General features: G+C 41.7%; 1 protein-coding gene and 1 long non-coding RNA gene across 4 annotated transcripts in view; both read right to left on the bottom strand.

The window, feature by feature from the left end:
- The window catches only part of LOC149451104 (transducin-like enhancer protein 4), a 224396-nt gene extending 200696 nt beyond the window's left edge, over positions 1 to 23700 (bottom strand). For all 3 annotated transcript variants that reach the window (XM_089691104.1, XM_089691105.1, XM_089691106.1), the window contains exons 1-4: positions 22989 to 23700; positions 19940 to 20037; positions 18309 to 18372; positions 18073 to 18117 (exon numbers count right to left, since the gene is read on the bottom strand). In XM_089691104.1, coding sequence (XP_089547230.1) covers positions 18073 to 18117; positions 18309 to 18372; positions 19940 to 20037; positions 22989 to 23033 — 252 coding nt within the window. In that variant the 5' untranslated portion in view covers positions 23034 to 23700. The remainder of the gene's footprint in view (positions 1 to 18072; positions 18118 to 18308; positions 18373 to 19939; positions 20038 to 22988) is intronic.
- Positions 10447 to 11782, bottom strand: LOC149451105 (uncharacterized). The gene is made up of 2 exons (XR_016315159.1): positions 11533 to 11782; positions 10447 to 10661 (listed from the first exon to the last, which is right to left on the bottom strand). It is a non-coding gene; the product is annotated as an uncharacterized LOC149451105 (long non-coding RNA).
- Positions 23701 to 24326: the final 626 nt, after the last annotated feature.

Raw genomic sequence — 24326 nt, 5'->3', positions numbered from 1 at the left:
AGCTGCAGCCAGCAGTTGCACTGCCAGGTGTAAAACTTTTTACAAATCAATGGCTGGCATGATTCACTTGTAAGAGCTCATCCAAGCAATAATATCAGATTAGGAATGCTGACCTGTCCTAGATGTAGACAGTTTGGATCCAAGGCCGAGGTCTCCCAGTCTGTATGCAGCCAAAAGCACAGAGTGCTGCTGCCTTCAAAATGCAGCATTTATCAGCATCTGAATCGTAACAGACCATCCATCTGTCTGAATGAGACCTACTGAAAAAGTGACCGAATGGGATGGAATGCTGCCTGCCTCTCCTTTCCGTTTCATAAGAGATAGAAGCTCACTATTATCAGAGGGTTTAGAAATGGCAATAGGTATATTGCTGCCTCTGCATTTCAAAGCTACACTATATTGCCATAAAGTATTGGGACACCCCTCCAAATCATTGGATTCAGGTGTTCAATCGCCTCCATGGCCACAGGTATATAAAATCAAGCACCTAGGCATGCAGACTGCTTCTACAAACATTTGTGAAACAATGGGTCACTCTCAGGAGCTCAGTGAATTCAAGTGTGGTACCGTGATGCATTGTGCCTGACTGCATAGTGCCAATGTAATGTTTGGAGGAGGGGGGGTTATGATGTAGGTTGTTTTACAGGGGTTGGGCTTGGCCCCTTAGTGACAGTGAAGGGAACTCTTAAGGCTTCAGCATAGACAGACATTTTGGACAATTTCATGTTTAGGGATGGTTCCTTCCTGTTCCAACATGACCAGTGCACAAAGTAAGGTCCATAAAAGACATGGATGAGCAAGTTTGGAGTGGAGGAACTTGACTGGCCTGCACAGAGTCCTGACCTCTACCCGACAGAACACCTTTGGGATGAATTACAGCGGAGAGTGTGAGCCAGGCCTTCTCATCTGACATCAGTGCCTGGCCTCACAAATGCGCTTCTGGAAGAATGGTCAAACATTCCCATGGACAGGCTCCTAAACCTTGTGGACAGCCTTCCCAGAAGAGTTGAAGTTGTTTATAGCTGCAAAAGATGGGTCAACTCAATATTGAACCCTACGGACAAAGATTGGGATGCCATTAAAGTTCATGCGTGTAAAGGCAGGCATCCCAATACGTTTGGCAATATAGTGTATATTAGGTTCAGGTTTCTGAAAATTGGCTTTCTGCTAAAATGCTGAAACTACTGTGCCACAAATGATGGTAGTTGATCATTGTACCAATTTAGACGTTGATTATTGCAGAGAATGTGTATAAAGCTTAAAAAAGATCTAAGACGCCCCAAAAGAATACATCTTTAAAAACTTAAGTTTGTCATAAAGGGTATCACTTAAACCTTCAGTATAAAATAAATAATAGCTACATAATACACCTGAGAAATTGAGCAAAGCTAAAAGTATTTACATATTGACACCTTACATCAATTTACCCCTAAAATATGAATCCAACTTTAACACTAAACCCACCAAAATATATACCTTCATTACTCAATGCCAGTCCGCAAAAACCCCACCAGGATAGGATTTTGTGACTGACCTCAAATGAAAGCAGCTGTAGTAATTACTGGGCCAGCTTTTCTGATTAAAACAACTTTAGACAACAGTGGGTATTTGCGCTTTGAAGCATTTACAGCACCCTCTCTCAATCTTTACAACATGGGTGAACCCTTGAAATAACTGTCTGGGCTCATGGAACCTCTACTAATAATCACTATATCTACAGCTCACAGTACATTAGTGTGATGTTTACTAGGAAGAATGCTCCTTACATTTGTGGTTACTGGTGAGAATTCCCAAGAGGAACCCCTAGAAAGCTCTGGAGGAACCCTGGTTGAGAAAGGCTACATTAAACAGTGGCACGATTAGAAAAAAATACCACATTGAAAAAGGCATTTGATAAAAACTTTGGTGCCTATTTACAATTTACAAAATATGGTAGGTTAAAATTAACCATTTGAGCTATTTATCCATAGGAGTAGACTTGTTCCCTCTTACGATTAGAAATATACTGCAGGGCTTAATACTGATTTATCGATCTTACTAGCATAAGCCAGCAGAGGCACGTTGATGCCCCAGTCATTTAAAAAATGTTTGTACAAAAACACTTTGGGGGAGATTTTCTTAAACTGGTGCACACGGAATGTGGTGCAGCTGTGCATGGTAACCAATCAGCTTCTAACTTCAGCTTTTTCAGTGAAACATTGACAAAAGCCCTGGAAGCAGACTGGTTACTATGCACAGCTGCACCATACGCTGTGTGCACCACTTTTAGTAAATCTCCCCCAGTGTGTGATAGAAGGCAAAAACACTCGAATTAGGGTCACATCTTATGCAAACAACTTTCTAGGTTTCAAATTGAAGCGTGTGACCTATATAAACTGCTCATCCTGTGGCCATGCATGTGTGGAAGGAGTCATGTAACTGAATTTATTTATGTATAAAACTACTTTTTTTTTTTACAGAAGTTAAGAGGAAATAAAGCTCACAATCCAAAAACACATCTTTATTTACATACCATATATCAAACAAAATTTCACCTTCTGCAGGTTTCTAAGCTAAAAACTAGGCTTGAAAATATAAAAATAAATAAAAAGCAGGAACAGAAAGCAAGATCTGAAGATGCTACATGTTTTGCTTGGTTGCTGAAGACTGCAAAACCACAGTTCTGCACAGTTTAATGGATGTGGCTCAAAGCCACCGAGTAGTACTTTGGTTTACCAAAATGCAGTAAACAGTCTTGTCTGGGTCTCTTAAATTTTCCAGACTTCTCAAAACTGAAAGAAGAAAAAAAAAAAAAAAAAAAAAAAAAAAAAAAAAAGCAGATATTGTCAGAGATCCAAGTGATAGATGAAAGTGCCCTCTCATTTCAGGAGAGCGACAATGTATAATTTTTCTGACAATATTATAGCTTGTAGCTGGACAATTAGAGACAGATTACAGCTATTATGTTTACCCAAGACACTTGCCAGCATATCAATGACTGAGTAGCACACTTGGTGAACTACTCATTTACAAAGTTGTTTCAAGATAATCGCAGCTTGCTATTTACATTTGGTCTGTGAATATACTTCTATTTAGGAATAAACACAAAAAAAAAACCCCACACACCTGGTTACAAAATGTTTTAATTCAGTGTCTCGATTTCACTCAAGGGATAAAAAAAAAAAAAAAAAGGGTTAAATTAATAAGTGATGACAGACGTGTTATATCTGCATGGTTGCCATGCCTCATGGTTACAGCAGTTCTGGGAACGAGCAGTAGTTTGTAGTTAATGTTCCTCTGTGGTTACAGCAGCCCAAGTCAGAATCCCAGAACAGACTACAAGACCAAACCTACCTCAAATATCTGAGTAAACACTGGGCCAAATGCACAGTCTTTATGGCTTACCAACTGTGTGCACTCATCCTTAAACCAATGCAAATTAACATAGCACAGGTCTATTTAAAGATCTCCACACAGATTGAAAGGCCACAACTGACTAGCTTAACTTGTCATATCTTCAATAACCCTCACCACCCAGAAAAGAAAACAACATAAATACACAGTTTAATGTGGTGCATATCAATAATTATGATAGCTGAAGTGCCTTTACCTGAAGTGGACATGTTGTTCAGACAAAGGGTAAACCAGCCACCAAAATCATAATGCAGTGATGTAGGCACAATTCGTTTATTTCCAGGGAGCCCCTGTACACCTAAAATCCTGGGTACACTACAAGGCACACAGAAATCAGACCCGCATGGTTGGGCAGTGGCCTACCTTTCTGATATATACTCCTTTCTAAGCCCCATACACACAGGCTGAATACTGGTTGAAAATTAACCAGTGCAGTAGGAGAGGGCCGACTTTCGGCCCCTATGTACAGCTGCTTGTCTGACAGAAGCCAATCTCACAACTGTCTTCTGTCAAATGTTCACACTGTTGAACCAAAAGCCAAAGAGCATGTCAGAACACCATAGCACAGTGGGGAGATCGCTGTACTAACTTCACATACAGTGGGGCAAAAACGTATTTAGTCAGCCACCAATTGTACAAGTTCTCCCACTTAAAAAGATGAGAGGCCTGTAATTGGCATCATAGGTAGACCTCAACTACGAGAGACAAAATGAGAAAAAAAAATCCAGACAATCACATTGGCTGATTTGGAAAGAATTTATTTGCAAATTATGGTGGAAAATAAGTATTTGGTCACCTACAAACAAGCAAGATTTCTGGCTCTCACAGACCTGTACCTTCTTCTTTAAGAGGCTCCTCTGTCCTGCACTCATTACCTGGATCAATGGCACCTGTTTGAACTTGTTACCAGTATAAAAGACACCTGTCCACAACCTCAAACAGTCACACTCCAAACTCCACTATGGTGAAGACCAAAGAGCTGTCGAAGGACACCAGAAACAAAATTGTAGACCTGCACCAGGCTGGGAAGACTGAATCTGCAATAGGCAAGCAGCTTGGTGTGAACAAATCAACTGTGGGAGCAATAATTAGAAAATAGAAGACATACAAGACCACCGATAATCTCCCTCGATCTGGGGCTCCACGCAAGATCTCACCCCGTGGGGTCAAAATGATCACAAGAATGGTAAGCAGAAATCCCAGGACCACACGGGGGGGGGGGGGGCTAGTAAATAACCTGCAGAGAGCTGAGACCAACGTAACAAAGGCTTCCATCAGTAACACAATACGCCGTCAGGGACTCAGATCCTGCAGTGCCAGACGTGTCCCCCTGCTTAAGCCAGTACATGTCTGAAGTTTGCTAGAGAGCATTTGGATGATCCAGAAGAGGATTGGGAGAATGTCATATGGTCAGATGAAACCAAAATAGAACGGTTTGGTAGAAACACAACTCGTCTTGTTTGAAGGAGAGAGAATGCTGAGTTGCATCCAAAGAACACCATACCTACTGTGAAGCATGGGGGTGGCAACATCATGCTTTGGGGCTGTTTCTCCACAAAGGGACCAGGATGACTGATCCATGTACAGGACAGAATGAATGGGGCCATGTATCGTGAGATTTTTAGTGCAAACCTCCTTCCATCAGCAAGGGCATTGAAGATGAAACGTGGCTGGGTCTTCCAACATGACAATGATCCCAAACATACCGCCCAGGCAACGAAGGAGTGGCTTCGTAAGAAGCATTTCAAGGTCCTGGAGTGGCCTAGCTAGTCTCCAGATCTCAACCCCATAGAAAACCTTTGGAGGGAGTTGAAAGTTCGTGTTGCCCAGCGACAGCCCCAAAACATCACTGCTCTAGAGGAGATCTGCATGGAGGAATGGGCCAACATACCAGCAACAGTGTGTGCCAACCTTGTGAAGACTTACAGGAAACGTTTGACCTCTGTCATTGCCAACAAAGGATATATAACAAAGTATTGAGATGAACTTTTGATATTGACCAAATACTTATTTTCCACCATAATTTGCAAATAAATTCTTTACAAATCAGCCAATGTGATTGTCTGGATTTTTTTTCTCATTTTGACTCTCATAGTTGAGGTCTACCTATGATGCCAATTACAGGCCTCTCATCTTTTTAAGTGGGAGAACTTGCACAATTGGTGGCTGACTAAATACTTTTTTGCCCCACTGTAGTTAGTCCAGAGACCTCCTCGTTTTTTTTGTTCAGCCCTCCGAGCTGAACAAAAAAAAAAACAAAAAAAAAAAAACACACCTTAAAAAAGCAGAACTTCACTCTCAATCATCATGGACTCTTTTGAACCATTAGGCTGCTAGCATTAGTAAACAGATAGAAAAGTATATCATATTTACTTGTTTTAACTTTTTTTTTTATACACACTTTAGTTTAAGTCTTCAGGAGGGGAGGGAAGGTTCTCAGTTTAACCAATCCCTGAGCTAAGGGCACATGGATTCCATGAAGTAAATTCTACATGAATCCTCTTCCCCCTACTCAAGAAGGCCACTGCCAGAAATGCTAGGGGGTGTTTTTCAAAATTAATTATCAGCAAAATAAAGCATGGAGACATGGATGTACTGGCAAGTTTGCTTTGAATATTAACAATGAATTAAATAACACTTAACTTGTGGTACTCAGATGCAGTGAAGTTCCGTTTTAATGTGTTTACCAGGCACTATTGTCTACAAAGTATGGTGCATGCATCGCTAATAGGAAGGAGAGTGCAGTGAGAAGAGGCAGGCTATAGTATGACCATCAGCAGTCTGGTCCCTGTACTTTAGGAGGTACAGAAGTTCTATGGAAATAAACAGACAGGTTTATCCCCTTCATCAGGCTCACAGGTTTGCACCAAGCAAGTATCATTACAGCAGTACACAAAAGGCACCATAATGTTTCCAGCTGTACTTCTTGACATTTGATTGAGACAAAGAATATCCTTCACAAATGCAAACTTTCTGAAAACCAATGAAAAAAGGAGAGAAGCGCCTCTAAGTGCAATAAGTCTTTTTATTGAAGTCTAAATGTAGAAACACTCACATGTGTGAAGTAATCATAAGCTTAAAAACCGTGGTTAACAATAGTTAATGGTGGGGTGGTAACCCGGGTGAAGAGCCGTCATCTTACTGCGATGTGGGGAGGTCAGCTCTCGGCTGGAAGAGCGTGGTGGCTGGAGGGGAACAGCAGTGAGGCCGGCCGGCGTGCACGTCCTCCCTCAGAGGCAGGCTGCTATGTTATTGGCGTGAGCGGAGTGATCTGGCCGGCTTGTGTGGCGTGACCGGCCTGTGTACAGGGAGCGCACTTCCGCCCTCCACGGCCAGCGCATGCTCCGAAACACGTCGCAGTGCACCCTGGGATCTGACGTCATCACGGCCACGCTGCGTTCCATCCAGCTCTGAGGGAGGACGTGCACGCCGGACTCACCACTGTTCCCCTCCAGCCACCACGCTGTTCCAGCCGAGAGCTGACCTCCCCACATCGCAGTAAGATGACGGCTCTTCACCCGGGTTACCACCCCACCGTTAACTATTGTTAACCACGGTTTTTATGCTTATGATTACTTCACACATGTGAGTGTTTCTACATTTAGACTTGAATTAAAAGACTTATTGCACTTAGAGGCGCTTCTCTCCTTTTCTCATCTACAGAGGTTGCTATAGCTGATTTGGAAGCCTTGCTCTCAGTGCCACACGGAATCCTACGCTCTTCATACAGTAGCCACTAATACCACCATCACCCCATACTACTATTTCCCAGGACTTTGCAGTGTTTGCGCTGTTACAACCCTTCCTCATTTTTTTCTGAAAACCAATGCCTGCATATATGTTTAGGCATATTCTGTGCCTTTAAATTGAAAGCACTCAGACCTGCAGAAATGGTGCTAAACCACATTCTAAGTACGTTACAGAGAATCCATTTTCCCATTATGATAGTTGGGGAAAACAAGGATTTTTTCTAACTTCCAAGACAAATTAGAAGCCAACACGTGATATATGCAGCCATCTATCATGCAAAACAGAACTAGAAGTTTCAGGTAAAATTTGAAGTAGATTGTGAAATAACGAATGGAAGGCTTTTATTTTTATTTAGAATACTTCAGGCATTTATCATTTTTATTAATTCGTCTCCATCTACAAGTATCCCTACTGTTATATGGGAAACAGCTAAACGGGTTTTAAGATTTCCACGTATGCATATCCAGCCCAAGGGTAAAGTGAGCTACATTTACAACATCAGCACAGGGTAGCTCTAATGGGGATTTTGTTCATACACAGGTGCACAGCTATACAGATGACCCACTGCAACAAGCAAAAAAAATATGTCATCTCTTTCTGGTCAGCCCAGAAGTAGAGAACAATGAGAAGATAATTAAATGCTATAAAAAGTTTTATACAATTGTTTTTCTAGTTTTTAGCATTAAGCAACATTTGACTACCTTTTTAGGCATTTACACAAGTGAAGTCTTCTGCCATTAATATCAGAGACATCATCCATCCCCTAGTGCAGCAATCACTAAATGGTGGACCACGGTCCATGAACAGCCCCAGCAGTGCTGCCACCCAGACTGCCAGCCCACCATAAAAGATCCACCACTGAGCAGGGCCGTCGTCAAAGCAACATGACATCACGTGTGCGCCCCGCTCCTTTCAGCTCCCACTCCCTGCCTGTGCACAAGCGTCCAGCAAGGATCCCAGCACAGCTCCTGTCTGCCCTCAAGCTAGGGTGTAGTCTTACAGGAGCACCCTGAATGTTAAGGGGCACTCTTATGGGCACAACATAGAATGTGCCCATCAGCAAGCCCCTTATTTTATGTCAAGGGGGCACTCTGACGGGCCCATGCAATGTCAAGGGGGCACTCTGACAGGGAATATGATGTCAAGGAGTATTTTGGAGTATAAGGGAATACCTGATGTAAGGTGGCAATGTGATGGGGATGCCTGATGTAAAGGGGCACTCTGATGGGGACACGTAATGTAAGTTGCACTTGACACAGAGACCCATCAAAAAAAAAAAAAAAAAAATACAAAACCTCCCTTATGATCCAACTCTTAAATCCTGCTAAGGCCTGTATTCCGATCTGTTGGAGTGCCCACCCTCCCATGAAGGCTCTCTGGTTTGCTAGAGTCAATGACCTCCGGGATATGGAGGACCTTACCACCACGCTGCGTTAAAGACAGAAGAATTTTGTACTGAATCCTGGAGACCCTGGAACTACTCTGTTTTTACTGATTCTTACCTCAATGAACTGCCCAACTCCAAGTGAAGCCCTGCCTTCCCTACCCTTTTGCGGGAGAGGGGCAACTCTGGGTTCCCACTCCACCATTCCACACTCCCCTCCCCATCCCTAATTACTTTTGCCTCAGCTAATTCACATCTTTATTTCCTAATTATCTAGAATTTCCAATTACTGGCAACATCACTCATCTATTCTTTTGTCATCACTATTCTTTTGTCTGTTTTCAATGGCAGATGACTGCACCAATTTCCACAGAGTATGCTACCTCTACTGTATTTGTCATTCATTATAGTGAAATATTCGTATGACTAGCTGTGGTGCCTGTTCTTTGATACGTATGGATACTGGAGTATTGATCTAACAGTCTTGGCCTAGCTTACTCAGTTGAGACTATTACTGCAGTGACCGTATGTTCATGATCAATGTTTGTATTTTACTTGACCCCTGAATATAAAAAGGTATTACAAAAAAAAAAAAAAAAAAACACCACATACGGTTTTGGTTAAATTTTTTTTGCCCCAGGACAAGTACATTGTCATGAGGACAATTAGATTGGGACCCCAATTTAGTCCCTAGACAAGTAGTTTTTAAAAATTTCCACACCTCTGAGTGTGCCAGCTGCAACATGCAATTTTCATGCCACAATCGAAAGTGCCTGATCCAACATAAATGTTTTTTTTTTTTTTTCGTTTTTTTTTTTTAAGAAAAATGAAACAAAAACGATGGCACAATTACATGCACCATTTTTCATCTTTCGATAGTCAGAACATTTGGTTTTGACTTGTCTATGGCTAGCTTAATTTTGTTGTTTCCACAAGTTTGCTTTAATGATCATTATAGTGAAGAGAACTCATGACATTGTGGGACAATCCAATTCCTTTGCTTAGGTACTGCTTGTGTGATAAGCCAGCTTAATAAGTGCAAAAAAAAAAAATCAGAACAGCAATGAGGTCTTGTCTTATATAAATGTGTACTCAACTCTTGACAGCAGTTAACAGACCATGGACAAACTATTAGATTACACTTGTTTGTTAAAAGACCAAACTGGATAAACACATTAAGGTTCACACACTTTTGCAAGGACCTGCATTTTCCTGCATGAGAAAAATAACGCAGGTCTCTAATAATGGTTATCAATGTGCTCTGTTCACACTGCAACAGAGCCCTGGATGCCGATCAGTGCAGAGTGAAAAAACAAATAAATACTGTACACATGCTGCAGTGCATAGAAATGACTGAAATGCAATTGACATTTCAGTAGTTACCTGTTGATCCTACGAGAAATCAAGTAGGCTGGCAAGCTCTTAAGCACTATACAATGTTATCAGCCCTAACAAGTACACCCCTATGAACTACAAAATGTATACCCTGTTATGGAGAAAAGTGGAGGGTGTTCTGTGATCCTAACATGCTTCCTGAACTAGGGTGAAAATGATGCTTCTCCATAGATACAGTACTGTGAGTGTTGTCATCCTAGGATAGAAAGTGTGTTACTTGCAATATCACTAGGTGATAAACAAAAATGGAATTAAAAAAACAGATACTGGTAAGCTGCAAACTACTACTTTTATATGTCCTTGGGTTTAGATACGCTTTAAAAGGATGATGCACAAGATCAATCATGTGAAAAAAGACTCACAAAAAGGTCTCTTTTCCGCGGTTCAGTACAGGTATGAAATCCCATCAGTAAGGAGAAGGTTTGGTAACCATGCATTATCATCTATGCATCATCCCCAGGAAACAACTGACATTAGGGCACAAATGATCCCAAATGTCCAGACGCGTACGACACTGCAAGAACTTTCATTGCATGATTGTTTTTATTAGACTGACTTACATTAAGAATCAGTAAAATGCAACAATGTGACTCTGTGTATGAGTACTTTCACACTTGTGATATTGATGTTCCACATTTATTTATATAAAATGAGAGCTCCACATATGATCCCTCATGGCTGTTTTCTAAGACAGTAGCTTAGATTGCATGGTGCTGGTTCATTAAGGGATCACTTCTCCCTGCCAAAAGTAAAAGCAAATATTGGCATTAAAAAGATATGGCTATCTCGGCAATAAACTGCATTTAACTGGATTTAGGAACAGACTACTTTATTGACATTTTCTTTAACGCAAAACCACAGCTAACATAAGCAATTTTCATTTCTCCTATTTTCCAGGAAATACTGATCTGAACATTTCTGAAGCACTAACAGAAGTGAAACTTCGACTGACTTCTTTGCCACCCATGTACATTCTACAGCGCTGCAATGGTGTAGAGAGGAGGTTTTGTGCTTTAATACAGTACAGCTATTCTCCTCACATGGCCTACACATCATCACTTGCAGAAAGACAGACAAACAGTATGTTATTTTTTTCTGGTGCAGACTGGCACAATCTGCCGAATGCCTTTCATTAAATAACTTAACAACAGGAGAGCCAACTGTGGAATAGGGAGTAGGAAGTCTCACACTTTTCCTGACAAAATATTGGTTTCCCCACTACATGTTAAGAAGCAAACAACACTGTGGTTACTAGTTACAGAAGGACCAAAACACACACACCACTCTTGTGATAACATAAATTAATCAGGTAGTACATTAGCGTCCCTCCATAGGAAAGACAGCTACATATTTTTAGTTAGACATCAGTATTTAACTTTATATTCACACTTTAATATATGTCATACATACAAGATGAGATTATGTACTGTGTTTTGGGAAGGGCTCTTTCAACTTTCCTACTGGTAAGGAAAGGAAATAAGAAGCTCTGTGGTAAGCTCACAGGTAGGCAACTATTATGCACAATGTGAGAAGATGAGGCCTACAAGGAAAACAATACTGAAAAGATTTTAACAGCACTTTCCAACAGGCAGTAGAAGCTCCCAACTGACCTTGTCAACAGACATATGTTCTGACAGCAAATATACAAGACACAGATCATTTTGGCAGTTGCAATATTAACTACGGATTGGCAGTCTTCAACAATTTTTGACCTATATGCCTGAAGAGTTTCCATTACGTGTGCATCTAGCATATGTACCTGTAAATAGAAAATACAGTGATCCGCTAAATATATACTTAAGTGGGCCATAGACAAGTAAAAAAATGAAAATAGCTCACACGATTGTTGGATCAGGCACTTTTGATTGTGGCACGAAAATTGATAGTCACAGCTGACACACTAATGATGAAAAAAAACGAAGGATCTGACGATCAACGTGAATTTTGTTCATTTTTCAACTCATGTCCTGCTTAACTCACCACCTGGTTGTTGGTTTGCTTGCCATATCAGATGCAAATTTAGAAAGATAAAGTAATCTCAATCCAGAATAAAAGCCATCATAGTAGTTTCATTTAACAGCTCAGTGCAAGGAGAGACTACCTGAACTGCGCCCTCCAAACAGCCTTGCTTGAAAGAAGCAAAGCGTAGTCGTAAAACTTCTATGGTGGCATTTATTTTAAAGTGTGTCTATTTTTTTTTTCCCTTTAGGACATGAATTTGCATGTATAGATAACAATTTTTCAATGGCAAAGGGTGTCCGAATTCAGAAATCCTATAGACAATACAACTAGACTGATGACCTGATCTTTCTCTACTGCAGTTAATCAATACTGGTCAGCTACCAAAACTCAGCCTGTGACTGACCGTGAAGGAGCAGCAGCAGGCTGATGAGGTTATGACTCTTCTCTGTCCTCCTTTTAACAAATGTTTTGTCAGTTTTCTCAGTAGAAGCGTATTGGGTTTACATGACCAGCTTCTATTTTGTCCCTCCATCTCCCAGTCCGAGTTTGGCTGAAGAGGAAACTTAAGGTAGAACTAAAAAGGCATTTTCTTTCATATTAGATAGTGTAAGGAAGAGTTAACCCCCTGTCAGTTCTACTTTTGCCATCGGTGTCCCATCCAGGGAACTTCACTTCCTGTCCCATAGCCACAACAGAAAGAGGAAATCCCTCCAAGGTGAAGGTAGCTCTGGTTGTCACCAGAACGAATGTCCCCATTTGAAGATTCCCCCTCTATTCCTGTTATGGCAACTACCCACAATTTCACTCTCGGTGAGAACAATAAACATGACAAATAGAGAAGTTCAATCTCCACTTATTTGCAGAACTACATGTAGTACACTTGATTGGTTCCCATTTTTTCAGTTCAGTTGAAGAATTTACAAGGAGGTCAATATCAAATGCAACTTCAAATTTATACTAGGAACCATGATATTTTACTGAATTTCTGGGACTGTCTAATCATAAGAAACAGAATAGCAGAGCCTAGGAACCCAAGAAAAGGGAATGCACTCTTGAAGGCTTGCCCTCTGCTGTCAGTGTACTTCCAATTAATTGACAAGGAAACGACTTTGGATTTCATGTCTGGAGTCTCGATATTAAAATAATGGCCATCTTCACCTAGCACCCTTTAAATGACACTGCTAGCAACTAATACCTTTAGGGCTCATTTACTGTACACTTGCTTTGACACACATTAAAGCACCTACCACTTCAACATGCTTTTTTGATGTGTTTTATTATTCTTCTGTGATGCTTTTTTTGAAGCTTGAATGAAGAATGGCAAATGCCCTGTATGTGTTGATTTTCTATTTGTTGTAAAGGGACCCAGTAGAATCTCTGCTTAGCAATACCCCCACTCAGCAGTTTCCCAAGCATATTAGTACCCTCATTCAGCAGATCCCGTGCTCAGTAGTACCCCCAGTTTTACTGATCCCCTGCTCAGTAGAAACCCTCAACTCTGCTGATCCCCAAACAGTAGTAATCCCCAGGTTCTGCTGATCTTCTGGTTTGTTCTCTCTCCATTTCCTGCTCACCTCCAACGCTGCTTACCACGTGACATCTAGTTTCTCCTGCACTGGTCCCACAGCTCTGCTGATCCTTCGCCACACACCTTTTGCTATAGCGTTCTCATGTTGCACACCACATGTTCCGTCTGCTAGCGGAACATCTGGTCCAGACCCTGCTTATCTTTTTGCTGCTCCACGTGATGTCTGCACCATACACTTCCAGAATATATACACATGAACTGGAAGCGACTGCTGCACAGTGGCTAAATGGTTAGCACTTTCTCCTGGCAGTACTAGGGTTGTTGGTTCGAATTCCAACCACAGCACCACCTGCCAGGAATTTGCATGTTCTCCCTGTGCCTGCGTGGGTTTCCTCCTGATATGTTAATTGGTCCCTGTCTAAACTAGCTCCAGTATGTACGAATGTGAGTTAGGGAACTTCGATTGTATGCTCCTCGAGGGTTAGGGACTGATGTGAATATAAAGTAAAAAACAAATATATATATATATATATATATTTTATATATACACACACACACACACACACACACACACACACACACGTAAAGCACTGCATGAATTGATGGCGCTATACAAGTACCTATAATAAATAAAAATAAATGCATGACATCTTTCCGGTTCGCTTGTTGGTTTCCCAGTGCATCCTGGGGTTTCTCATACTTGAAATACCTCCAAAACAAACACTGAATTAAAGCCCCTCAAAAGCTTCAGGTGTTGTAAGCAAGCTTTGTCATAGACTTCTATGGAGGCTTTTGAGGCACTATAAAGCACCAAGAAAGCAACATGGGGGATAATTTTGGAAGCAAAGCAAACTCTACATCTGAATAGGACTGGAAGGTGACCATTTTATGTAGTGACAGATGTTTTGATTGCCAGAGTGTTTTAAAAAAAAAAAAAAAAAAAAAAAAAAGCATGTCCAATGCCACATTTTGAAGTGTAAGCAAGCCCTTACAGAAATGCTAATCAGATAAAGAGGCTATTACAATAGGTACAATGTCAATATGAAAAGAACCATAACCCCCATAAAAGGTACTTTGGATAAAAGATTACTATGTTTAGATGTGCGTCACTTTTTTTAGGTTTCAATTTCCCAAGCTTATTACATCTACCTGAATTTGTTAGTATTAGACTGCTTCCAGCATGAATGAGACATGCTGTTAGATCCAATTGAAAGTTGATGAGATACCACATTACAAGTGTCAGTCAGTTAGAGCTGACATCCCATTTTTATTTTCTTTCTACACGTCGTCCAACCTGTCACAGATCAACAGTGGGCTAGATACCTTTCTTGGCACAAAATAGATACAACTATTAGAAAAGAATGCAATGCAACGCAACATTTTCAGTGAGAAAGTTGCACTTTATTAGCTTTAAAATCTTTTACACGGCAAGGCTCTGAATTTTTTTTTGAATAAAAAAGACCCTTCGCTAAAAGGCCCAACCTAATTAAAAACAGCTTCTTCTGCAGCAGCGGCTTTGATTTCGCTTATTTACACATTAACTTCAGCCTCCTTTTGGAAAATCTAGTCTATTCACTGTAACACGCAGGCCCTTTTATCTGCCCTGGACAGCATTTTCTCCAGCAGATGAAGTAGATGCCGATTGATTTGCTGTCGAGCACGGTAAATTAATAGCAACAAATTGCTGAGGGCCCAGCTCGCTGCTTCACCATGCTTCGGCAGTTTTGCTTTATTTGCTCCATGATGGGCAGTAGTCAGCCCTCTTCAAGTCAATTTCTTCTTAACAACCTGCAATACTTTTCAATGGTGAAAATAGAGCTATTCCTTGTAAGTCAAAAATCAATATCCTATAGCCCTTAGAAAATGCTAAACAAGCAGTATTGGCAATCCACTTGGTACTAGAGGGTATCAGATATAAAGCTAATCCATACGGCCTCCCTCCTTCAAGTTATTACAGTTTGCTAAAAGGATTCTAATGCCATTTATCATCATTTGCCATCGACTGCTGCATCTACAATTATGACATCCTATCAGGCTGCCGAGTCCTTTCATGTCTGCTCAATTAATATTTCAGCAGCACTTCAAAATGGCTGTTGCCCAGGTCTAGCAATAAAATTTACATGGCAAGAGCAACAGATTCGTTTGCAGTCGGCACGGCTGTATTTAACCCCTTTTCTGCAGCCTAGGGCTCAATGCACATCGCGTGAAAAAAAAAAAAGCTATGACATTTCCAGCATAATGAACAATGCTTAGTGGTTCGACATTAGGTATTTACCACAGCTGGACTTACACTCCAGGAGGGGGTGGCACTCTCTCATATACACATATATATATTTTTTTTTGGTATACACACACACACACACCACAGGAAGAATGCACATTGTTATTACTCCTGGCCACTGACATTCGGTAACTTCCAAAAAAAAAAAAAAAGAGAATTTTTATAGAAAGAAATAAATAATATATATATATAATACATTCATGGAGCATCAAGACTCTAGCTATTTACTCAGTTACCAAAATTTGAATTAATTATGTTCTCAAACATAATTGTTAAAAATTGGCAACATTACACAGGCTTAATTAAGATTAAATCCAATTTACTAAATGTACTTTAATTGGTACTAATTACATTAGCTTTCCTTTCAGAATGACAAATTCCCCATAGGTTTCGCTTTAATAGTCTTCTATCAAAATCAACACTGGATGACTGATGATGAGCATCAAAACAAGGGAAGGGCTGGGCTGGAAACATCGACCCCACATCGCTACAGCAGAGCATGTTTATCCTTTCATCAATTTGCCAAGTCACAGAGTTCTGCTTCAATCACAGCCTTCATTTTCTATTCCAATCAAATAATATCCCACAAAAAAAAAAAAAAAAAAAAAAAAAAAAAGAAAAGAATATTATATGTGTACGCCTAAAAGGGGCCAAGAAAACAAGATAGAATTCACACGGAAAAAAAAAATCATTTCAAACACGCAGAAGGTTTAAAATAGCAGGGCGGCCAATTACTAGGGGTACTTCCATGGTCTCTGGAGATCCCTGCTCTTGAACCCTGAAAGGCATAAATCTAATAAGCCTAACCCGATCTGTAGCACTCTGTCCAATTATGCCGCAGGGCAACTTCACAGAATTCTAACCTGCTTTCTATTACAAGGGTATCGAGTAAGTACATCTGGATGAGCGCCTGAGAGGAACCAAGGCCGTCTGTCTAGTGGATGAAAACAAAGACGGATATGCCACCCCCCCCCCCCCCCTTCGTCCCCTCCCTTCCCTCTTCTGCTCTGGTGAAAAAGAGGAGGAAGCAGAGATTAAAAGGAAATATATAAGTAGGTGGTTTTTGCAGGGCTGTCTGTAGTTCCTAATGCGATAAACAGCCTGCAGGATTTTGTGTAAGATTGCATTTAAGGAAGGCTGTATAAAGATCAATTTTGAAGTCGAAGGGAGATTACCAAGGTTCTCTTTTAAGCTGTAAAACTCAAGACGAATTTAGAGGACTGGGTGGAAATATGACAGCATAATCTTACTCATAAAATTCAGCAAATTCCCTTCTAAAAATGCGGACAGATATAAATAAATATGGGGAAACTGTGCTGCAGAAATCTATCGGACATATTTTCAAAAACAAGATTCAACATGACATTAAGCACTAAATCTTAAATCATTAAACTCTTTAAAGCGACTAATTAATTTTCCAGCTGAAAACAGTGACATACAAAATTTAGAGCTCATATCACATTTAAACGCTGATAATTACAAAGCAGGTCTGATGCGCCAATTCACTGGGGCCATCAGGAATTGATGAAGTCCATAAGTATTACTAGGTTGTTTACATTACTAATTTGAACAAAAATGACAGTAATGGAAAATTATATTCTAATTAAACTTAATCCTCAGTAATCCTCTATTCCAATCATAATTACACATACAACTTCCCATTAAAGTGTAAGCACAACCCTTAACATAATTGTTCTTACAATGTTTGGAATTAAAATGTCATTTATCTCTTGAATTTGTAATCAACCAGGGAGTGTGATTGCTTTGATTTTAGCACAATTAGTATTTTATAAGAGGAATTATGTTTGTAGTCCTTACAACCCATGCATCATTCATAGCACACATTATCTCAACCGCATTATAAAAAGCGGCCAATCCCATAGTCCAAACATAAAAACCTTTTATATCTCACCAACACAGAAGGAATTACTCCATTACATACTCACAAAATCAGAAAAATGACCATATTGGTGTCTAATATAACCTACATACAAAGACCTGCTTACATTCAACACCACTCCTAACAGAGCAAATAAAAACAGCATTATGCTTATTTCTCATATCACATGATTCACACATAAATGGGAAAACATTTTTCATATTCCAGGTAAAAAACAAAAAAAAAATAAATAAAAAACACAACAACCCAACAAACAACAACTGTCTATAAAAACGATCACAGACACATGAACCGCTGTGGAGTTAAGAGTCAACCATAAAAAAAAAAAACAAGATGCCACATACACAAGTCTTAACAAAAGCAAAATATATCTTTCTTCATACAAAGCAATGAAAATCTTAAACTATAGGTAATAAAAAATAAAAAAAAGGAGTTCAAGGAAAGGATTGCTTCAAAAGGAAAAATAGTGTTTAACTTACCTGCTTGTGCATTTCAATATTCAGCCCATATGACATCTCATAGTACTAGAGAAAATAAAATAGAAAAGCCATTAGATAGCCTTCAAGCATCAAGAAGCTTTATCATATGACAGCGGCACATCCAATGCTTTAACCTATAATCTAGCTGCTGCCTCCAGCAACACAAGTCTGCTATGTAAAAGACTATAAAGAGAAATGCAAAAAGACATTTTTAGCTGGCTGTATGGCTTTCTTACCATGACATAATGCCGCTGCATCTCTGTCTTCTCGCTGGCCAATTTCTCACATTCCAGTTTCAAGCTGCACAAAGCAATGACAAAAATGGTCATATTTACACTGCACTGACTTTTACCACAGCCATCTGAACGCAGTCATCAAGAAGACAGAATTAGGACTGGTTTATGTTCCTGTGAAGCACTTATGGAGGTAGCTTGTCCTATTGGCTCCAAACATCTTAAACTCTAGCCTCTGACAACAGAATAGACTTAACACTTTAACGTCTGGAAGAAGTCACTCATGCACGCTTAACATCTGCTGGCACTAGTGGCAGATTAGTGATGCAGCAGTATGAGAATGGTACCCTTATTTACAGAAGCTATTGCCACAATAAATGTCCTGCTTACACACACAAACTACACTTTCTGATGTCTTTACAGTCTTTTAAAGGATACAAAAAAAAAAAAAATCTACAAAAAGAAGAAGCTAAGAGTATGGCAAAAAGAGCAAAGAGCAATGGTCCACGTTAACCCATAGCAACCACATTTCATCTTTCACCACTATAGATTAGAATAACAATCACAGTGAGGGGTGACAACCCATTATTTGCTCTGGGTTGCAGTACTTTGCCCTAATAAAAGGCCAACATAAACCAGATTTCCATTAACACACAACACCTATAAATAACTGAAAGTTCCATTAAGAGGCTGAGCACACACACAAATAAATCACACACACAGAATCATGCAAACACTGGACAAATCCTGGGAACATACACACATATACACACTCTCTCTCTCTCTCTCTCTCTCTCTCTCTCTCAACTACCATGAGCTTGATATACTAAAACACATCCAGTCTGAATGCATTCCTGTAAAAACACATCCCAATTCATTTCATCCATTCACCACCAAAACGTCATGCGCTGCATGTCACTCAAATAAAAATGGGTTAAATGGTGCAAGGAGACATCGTTAACACACACAAGAATGAAAGATTTCAAGACCACAAATCCTCTGCAATTCTGGATTTCTCACTATGCCAATTCTAGCTTTTTTTGTGCGCAGCAGTCATAATGCACGTGACCTATGTATATAAATGAAGCGGACACACATGGAATAAAAGATGCATTGAAGTATAGCACATGTACAAAGTAATACGAATGGCATGCAATTTTACATTTATTCATTTATTCCAGTCAGTAAGATATTTCAGTTATGCAGGCCAAATATTTCTTTATCCTCAGCAGTATGTCAATTGCCCCCCTGCCTGTAGAGCTTACAAAGGCTTGTTAATAGTGTCTTCCCATGCAGAGGCAACAAACATTGTGGACTGCTCACCTGTGATCTAAAGCACTAGAGGAGGTAATTCACACACAGGTGACATCACCCCAAGGTAAACTTCAGCAGTGCCTATGTACCATTGTTGCAACAGTTCAGCAGTTTAGAAAAGCACATGCTTGCAATCCTAGATAATGGGTGTACTCTGCCACATACTTGGCTCTGAGAAGTGAAGGTGTTTTAACTCGTATTTCCTATAGGAAAAGGCCAAACCCTTTCAACAGTTAACACCTTATGTACACAAAGAAAAAAAATAGACTGACAACAAGGGCTAAGCAAATAGAAGGATCAGCTAGAGTAAACAGTATTACCTGTGGTACTGAGCCTGTAAAAACTGAAACTCCTCCTTAATCCGATCACACGATTCGGATATGGTGAATTTGAAGGGCTGAGCTGGCTGATGCGGAGCCTAAAACAATAAAAATTAATTAGGAAATTATCAGGCCAGGCTGTCTTCTTTGCCAGAAAGGCGTGGGTATGCCCTATAAAAAAAGGAAAGGATTATAATCTAAACACAAAACCAAAGTCCAAGAAGTGTAAAGAGATTAAAAGACAAAAAGCTATGCTTCTCAATCATAACCAGGTAATAAATGAATAAAAGGCCATCTGTAGCACACACAGGTGTTTTGGAGCAGACCGGTTTTAGAAAGTCATTTCTCAACTTTGCCCCCAAGTCTAGTACAGTGAGAGATAGGACTGAATACACTTAGCAGGCTCCAGACAGGTATGTGTGTGCTGGTTACATAGTGACCTTAGGGGAGGGGATGCTACAGGCTAAAAATTAGATTTTTTACTTTATTCCACACTAAAAGAATAAGCCAACACAAAACACTTCCACTCTTGTGTAAATATATAAACATCTACCCAGTTTGTTACCAAACTATAGGATTATCACAATGTGCTAATATTTCAAAAATAATATATCTTTATTTTATATTACACACGTGTATATTTTTTTTTCTCCATATTCAGCTGCAAATAAAGCAGTCAGTAATTTTCTAACAGACCACGTATTAAAAGTGTTTTTGTGTTGGACGATTTATGTGAGCAGAGATTCATGTGGCACCACTGCCTCCAGGGCTGCAGGATATAATGTCCCCATTAAGGAGCAGTACTTTTATGTCAGAGAAAAAAAAAAAAAAAAAACAGAAGGGTGATCATGCTTCTCTTATTGCAGGGCCTCTGAAGATTAGTTTTGTCTGAGTGCAGAAGGAAATGGCCCCATCATGAGCATATTTCTCTTTACTAAGGTCATTTGCTGGAGAGAGAAGATCAGATCACTTGGGGAGGGGGGGAGAGTCAATCTCCTATCAGCCTATTCTGTCTACACAATAGTGTATTAAAGGATCACTGTATGTTCCAATTACATTTGAGTTAATAGCCGGAAATGCGAGGAGACCTAACTTGTTCGAACGCAGGCTACAAAGCCTTAAAGGGGTTTTAATAATTATTAGTCTCTCCAACCTGAATAAGGATTCAGACGACACACTTAAGCTTCTTAAAGAAGAAATGAAGCTAGAATGTCTACTTTCTGTTTTCCTGCAGCCACACAGGGTAACCCCCCCCCCCCCCCCAATCAAGAAAGGTAGCTGTCACTTGAAAGAGCTTTAGCCACATCATTAGTTTGTCAGGCAACATCCCTACGTTCTTTCTGGCGGCTAAAGATTAAAGCATCCAACCCCTGATCAATACATTTTATGATGGAGCATAAATGCCAAAGTGGATTTAATGTTTCTGCAATTAGCTAAACAAACAAAACACAAGACAAAATGGGGGAAAGCTAAGATGGCAAGATGAACACAGGTCAAAGATGAGAAAGACCTCACAGTGTATTATGCCAGGAGGAAAGCACACAATCCAAGATAAGCAAAGCAAGGGCTGGGGAGGGAGGGATGGAGAACAGCACTGTCCAATATAAGCAGAAAAAGGGGGGGGCGAATGGGGTGACTTCCAAAGACCAAATGTTACAGCTCACTCCATGTGGGGGAGTCTCACCCATTGACATAATGGCTTATTCAGCTCCAGCCTCAACTGTCCCATTTGCAACCATCAAATCTCATTCAGTGAAGACTGCTTCTTTTTTTTTTCCTCCCTCCCTGATTTTACATAACAATTGTCACATTGTAACCCAGAATACAAACATTTGACTCATTTGTGTCTTGAGAGATTATAAAAGCTATAAAAAAAAGAGAAAGTACAATTGAAGGCTCCAGATGAGGGACATGGGAAGCTTAGCATTAGGGGAGAGGTCAGGAATGCACAGAGGACCACACTGCGATCAGAGAGAGAGAGAGAGAGAGAGAGAGAGAGAGAGAAATAGACAGGGAAGAGAGAGACACACAGAGAGGGAAGAGAGAGAAAGAGACACACAGAGAGGGAAGAGAGAGAAAGAGACACACACACACACACACTGGGGAAAGAGGACACACAACAGAGTGAGAGGGCGAGATACAGGAGAGATAGACAGGGTGAAGAGGACAGAGAAAGACACACCAGTGAGAGAGAGAGAGTGAGATACTGGAGGGGGGAGAAGGAGGGATACAGGATAGGGGGGAGTGAGAGAGAGAGAAACTGGAGGAAGGAGGACAGAGTGACATACACACACACCAGAGAAAGGCAAAAAGAGTGAGACAGACTAAAATAGAGAGTGAGGGAGAGATACTGGGGGGAGAACAGAGAAATGGGGGGGGGGGGCAGAAATATGAGAGAGTGTGAGGGAGAGATACTGGGGGGAGAACAGAGAAATGGGGGGGGGGCAGAAATATGAGAGAGTGTGAGGGAGAGATACTGGGGGGTAAGAAAAAGATACTGGAGATACTGGGGTTGGGGGGGTTAAAATGTGAGAGATAGAGAGAGTGTGAGGGAGGTGAGGGACATGGGGAGCAGAGACACACACACAGAAACAGTGTGAGATACTGGAGGGGGGGGGAGGTTAAGGGGAACAGAGAAAGGAGACACACGGGAGGAGTGTGTGAGAGAGAAAGGGGCAAAAGTGCGGGAGGGGTAGAGAGAGGGGGAGGGGGGGTGATAGAAGGAGACACAGGATGGGGGGGGGGGGGAGACTGGAGGAAGAGTATGTGAGAGAGACAGAGGGCGTGAGTGACACCCACCAGATAGAGACAGAGATGGGGGTGTCAGAGACTGGGGGGGTAGACAGAAAAGCTGGGGAGAAGAGTTGACATAGGACACTTGGACGGGGGGCAGTGTGTGTGAGAAGGAAACACGGGGGGACAGACCGGGGGAGAGGGAGCGAAGCAGAGGAGGTGTGGGGTGTCTGCACACTCGGCCACCATTCCCGGCTGGAACAAAGAGCCGTGAGGAGAGGAGTGTGCTCCCGTCCTGGGCCGGCACTGTACTCACCGGGTGCCTGGACTGGGGGTACATCTTGCTCAGGTCTCGAATCATCCAAGCCGCTGGTTAGGTGCCTCTCCCAGGAGCAGGAAGGTTCATGGACTAATTGTCGGAGAGGAGAGGGGGGGATCCCCCAGTGAGCAGGGGAGGAGGAGGAGGCAGAGCGTGTGATCCGGCTAATGACACTGCTGCCCCCGGGGTCCCACTGTTAATAGCAATGCTAATGCTGCTGCTGGCCAGCCTGCGGGTCTGTGTGATCCCCCGAGCGAAACGTTCCACATTCCACGGGGTGGGGGCAAGACGGATGTGTCAGGGCCCCGCTCTCATTGTGTGCCACCCGTCTACATCCACGGTACAGGTGACACCACACGGGGACAGAAGTTTGAGAAGGAAGGCGCTCCGTCCGTCTGTCCCGGGGTGTAGTAATTTCCTCCCGGAGAGGTAGTAGCTCCGCTCTGTACTGCTGCTGGTGTTGTTGTTGTTGTAGCCCCGTCTGCTCTTTCCAATCAACCCTTAAATCCCATGGCAGGAAATCTCCCTTTCTTCTTCCTCGGCGAAGCAGCCACACATGCACTCACACGTCGGGGGTAAAAAGAGGAAAAAAAACTGACGGTAGGAAGGAGGAGGGGAGAAAATCCCACACAACCCAGGCTACCGCTCTCAGCAGCTCCAACAACACGCTCTGTGTAGGTGACTTCTATGACCAAATTTAGCAGCAGCAAATCATTAACATTCTGATACATATTCACAACATTGAAGGGAAAACACGGCGCGCTGCCGGGAAATGTAGTCCTCGGCCAGGACCTGTTAGCTTCCCTTAGCGGGCGTTGGTGGAACAGAAAACTACAGCTTCCAGAAACCCCCTCGACTTTCGATCCCGCCCGAGAACCCTACGACGAGGACCCTCTAACCAATAGGAAGCATAGGAACGTTAATCGCCACTCTCCTATGACTGCCTATCATTTCGCATTCGGCCAATAAGCTACGCCGGAGGAGCCTGTGTCACTGGCTAGCACCCACGTGGGGGCGGACGTATCCGATTCCTTCTCGTCCTCTTTGTCCTCCCGCTGTCATCCAATCGGCGGCGGAGGGCGCTCGTAAGCCCGCCCCGGGCGGTGTAATGAGGGAGGGCGGGGGCGGGGTTTTCTCATAACGAGCAGTCGAACAGGGGAAACATTTGTCCGGCTGTCAATCAAAGTAACGTGGGGTCGCCTGCTCGCTGCTAGTCTGTGGATGAGCTGCTGCTGCTCTGTGTGGCAATCTGTGGTGAAAACAAGCATGGAGGCATGAGGAGTTAGGAGGGAGGGGTGCTTGTACTCCTACATCACCGCACGTCCTCCTCCTCCC

This window comes from Staurois parvus, unplaced genomic scaffold, assembly GCF_062004578.1.
Source record: "Staurois parvus isolate SC_StPar_1 unplaced genomic scaffold, SC_StPar_1.0 ptg000549l, whole genome shotgun sequence".
Lineage (NCBI taxonomy): Eukaryota > Metazoa > Chordata > Amphibia > Anura > Ranidae > Staurois > Staurois parvus.
The sequence above is the reverse complement of the archived record's forward strand: the minus strand, read 5'-3'. Positions and strand labels throughout refer to the sequence as shown.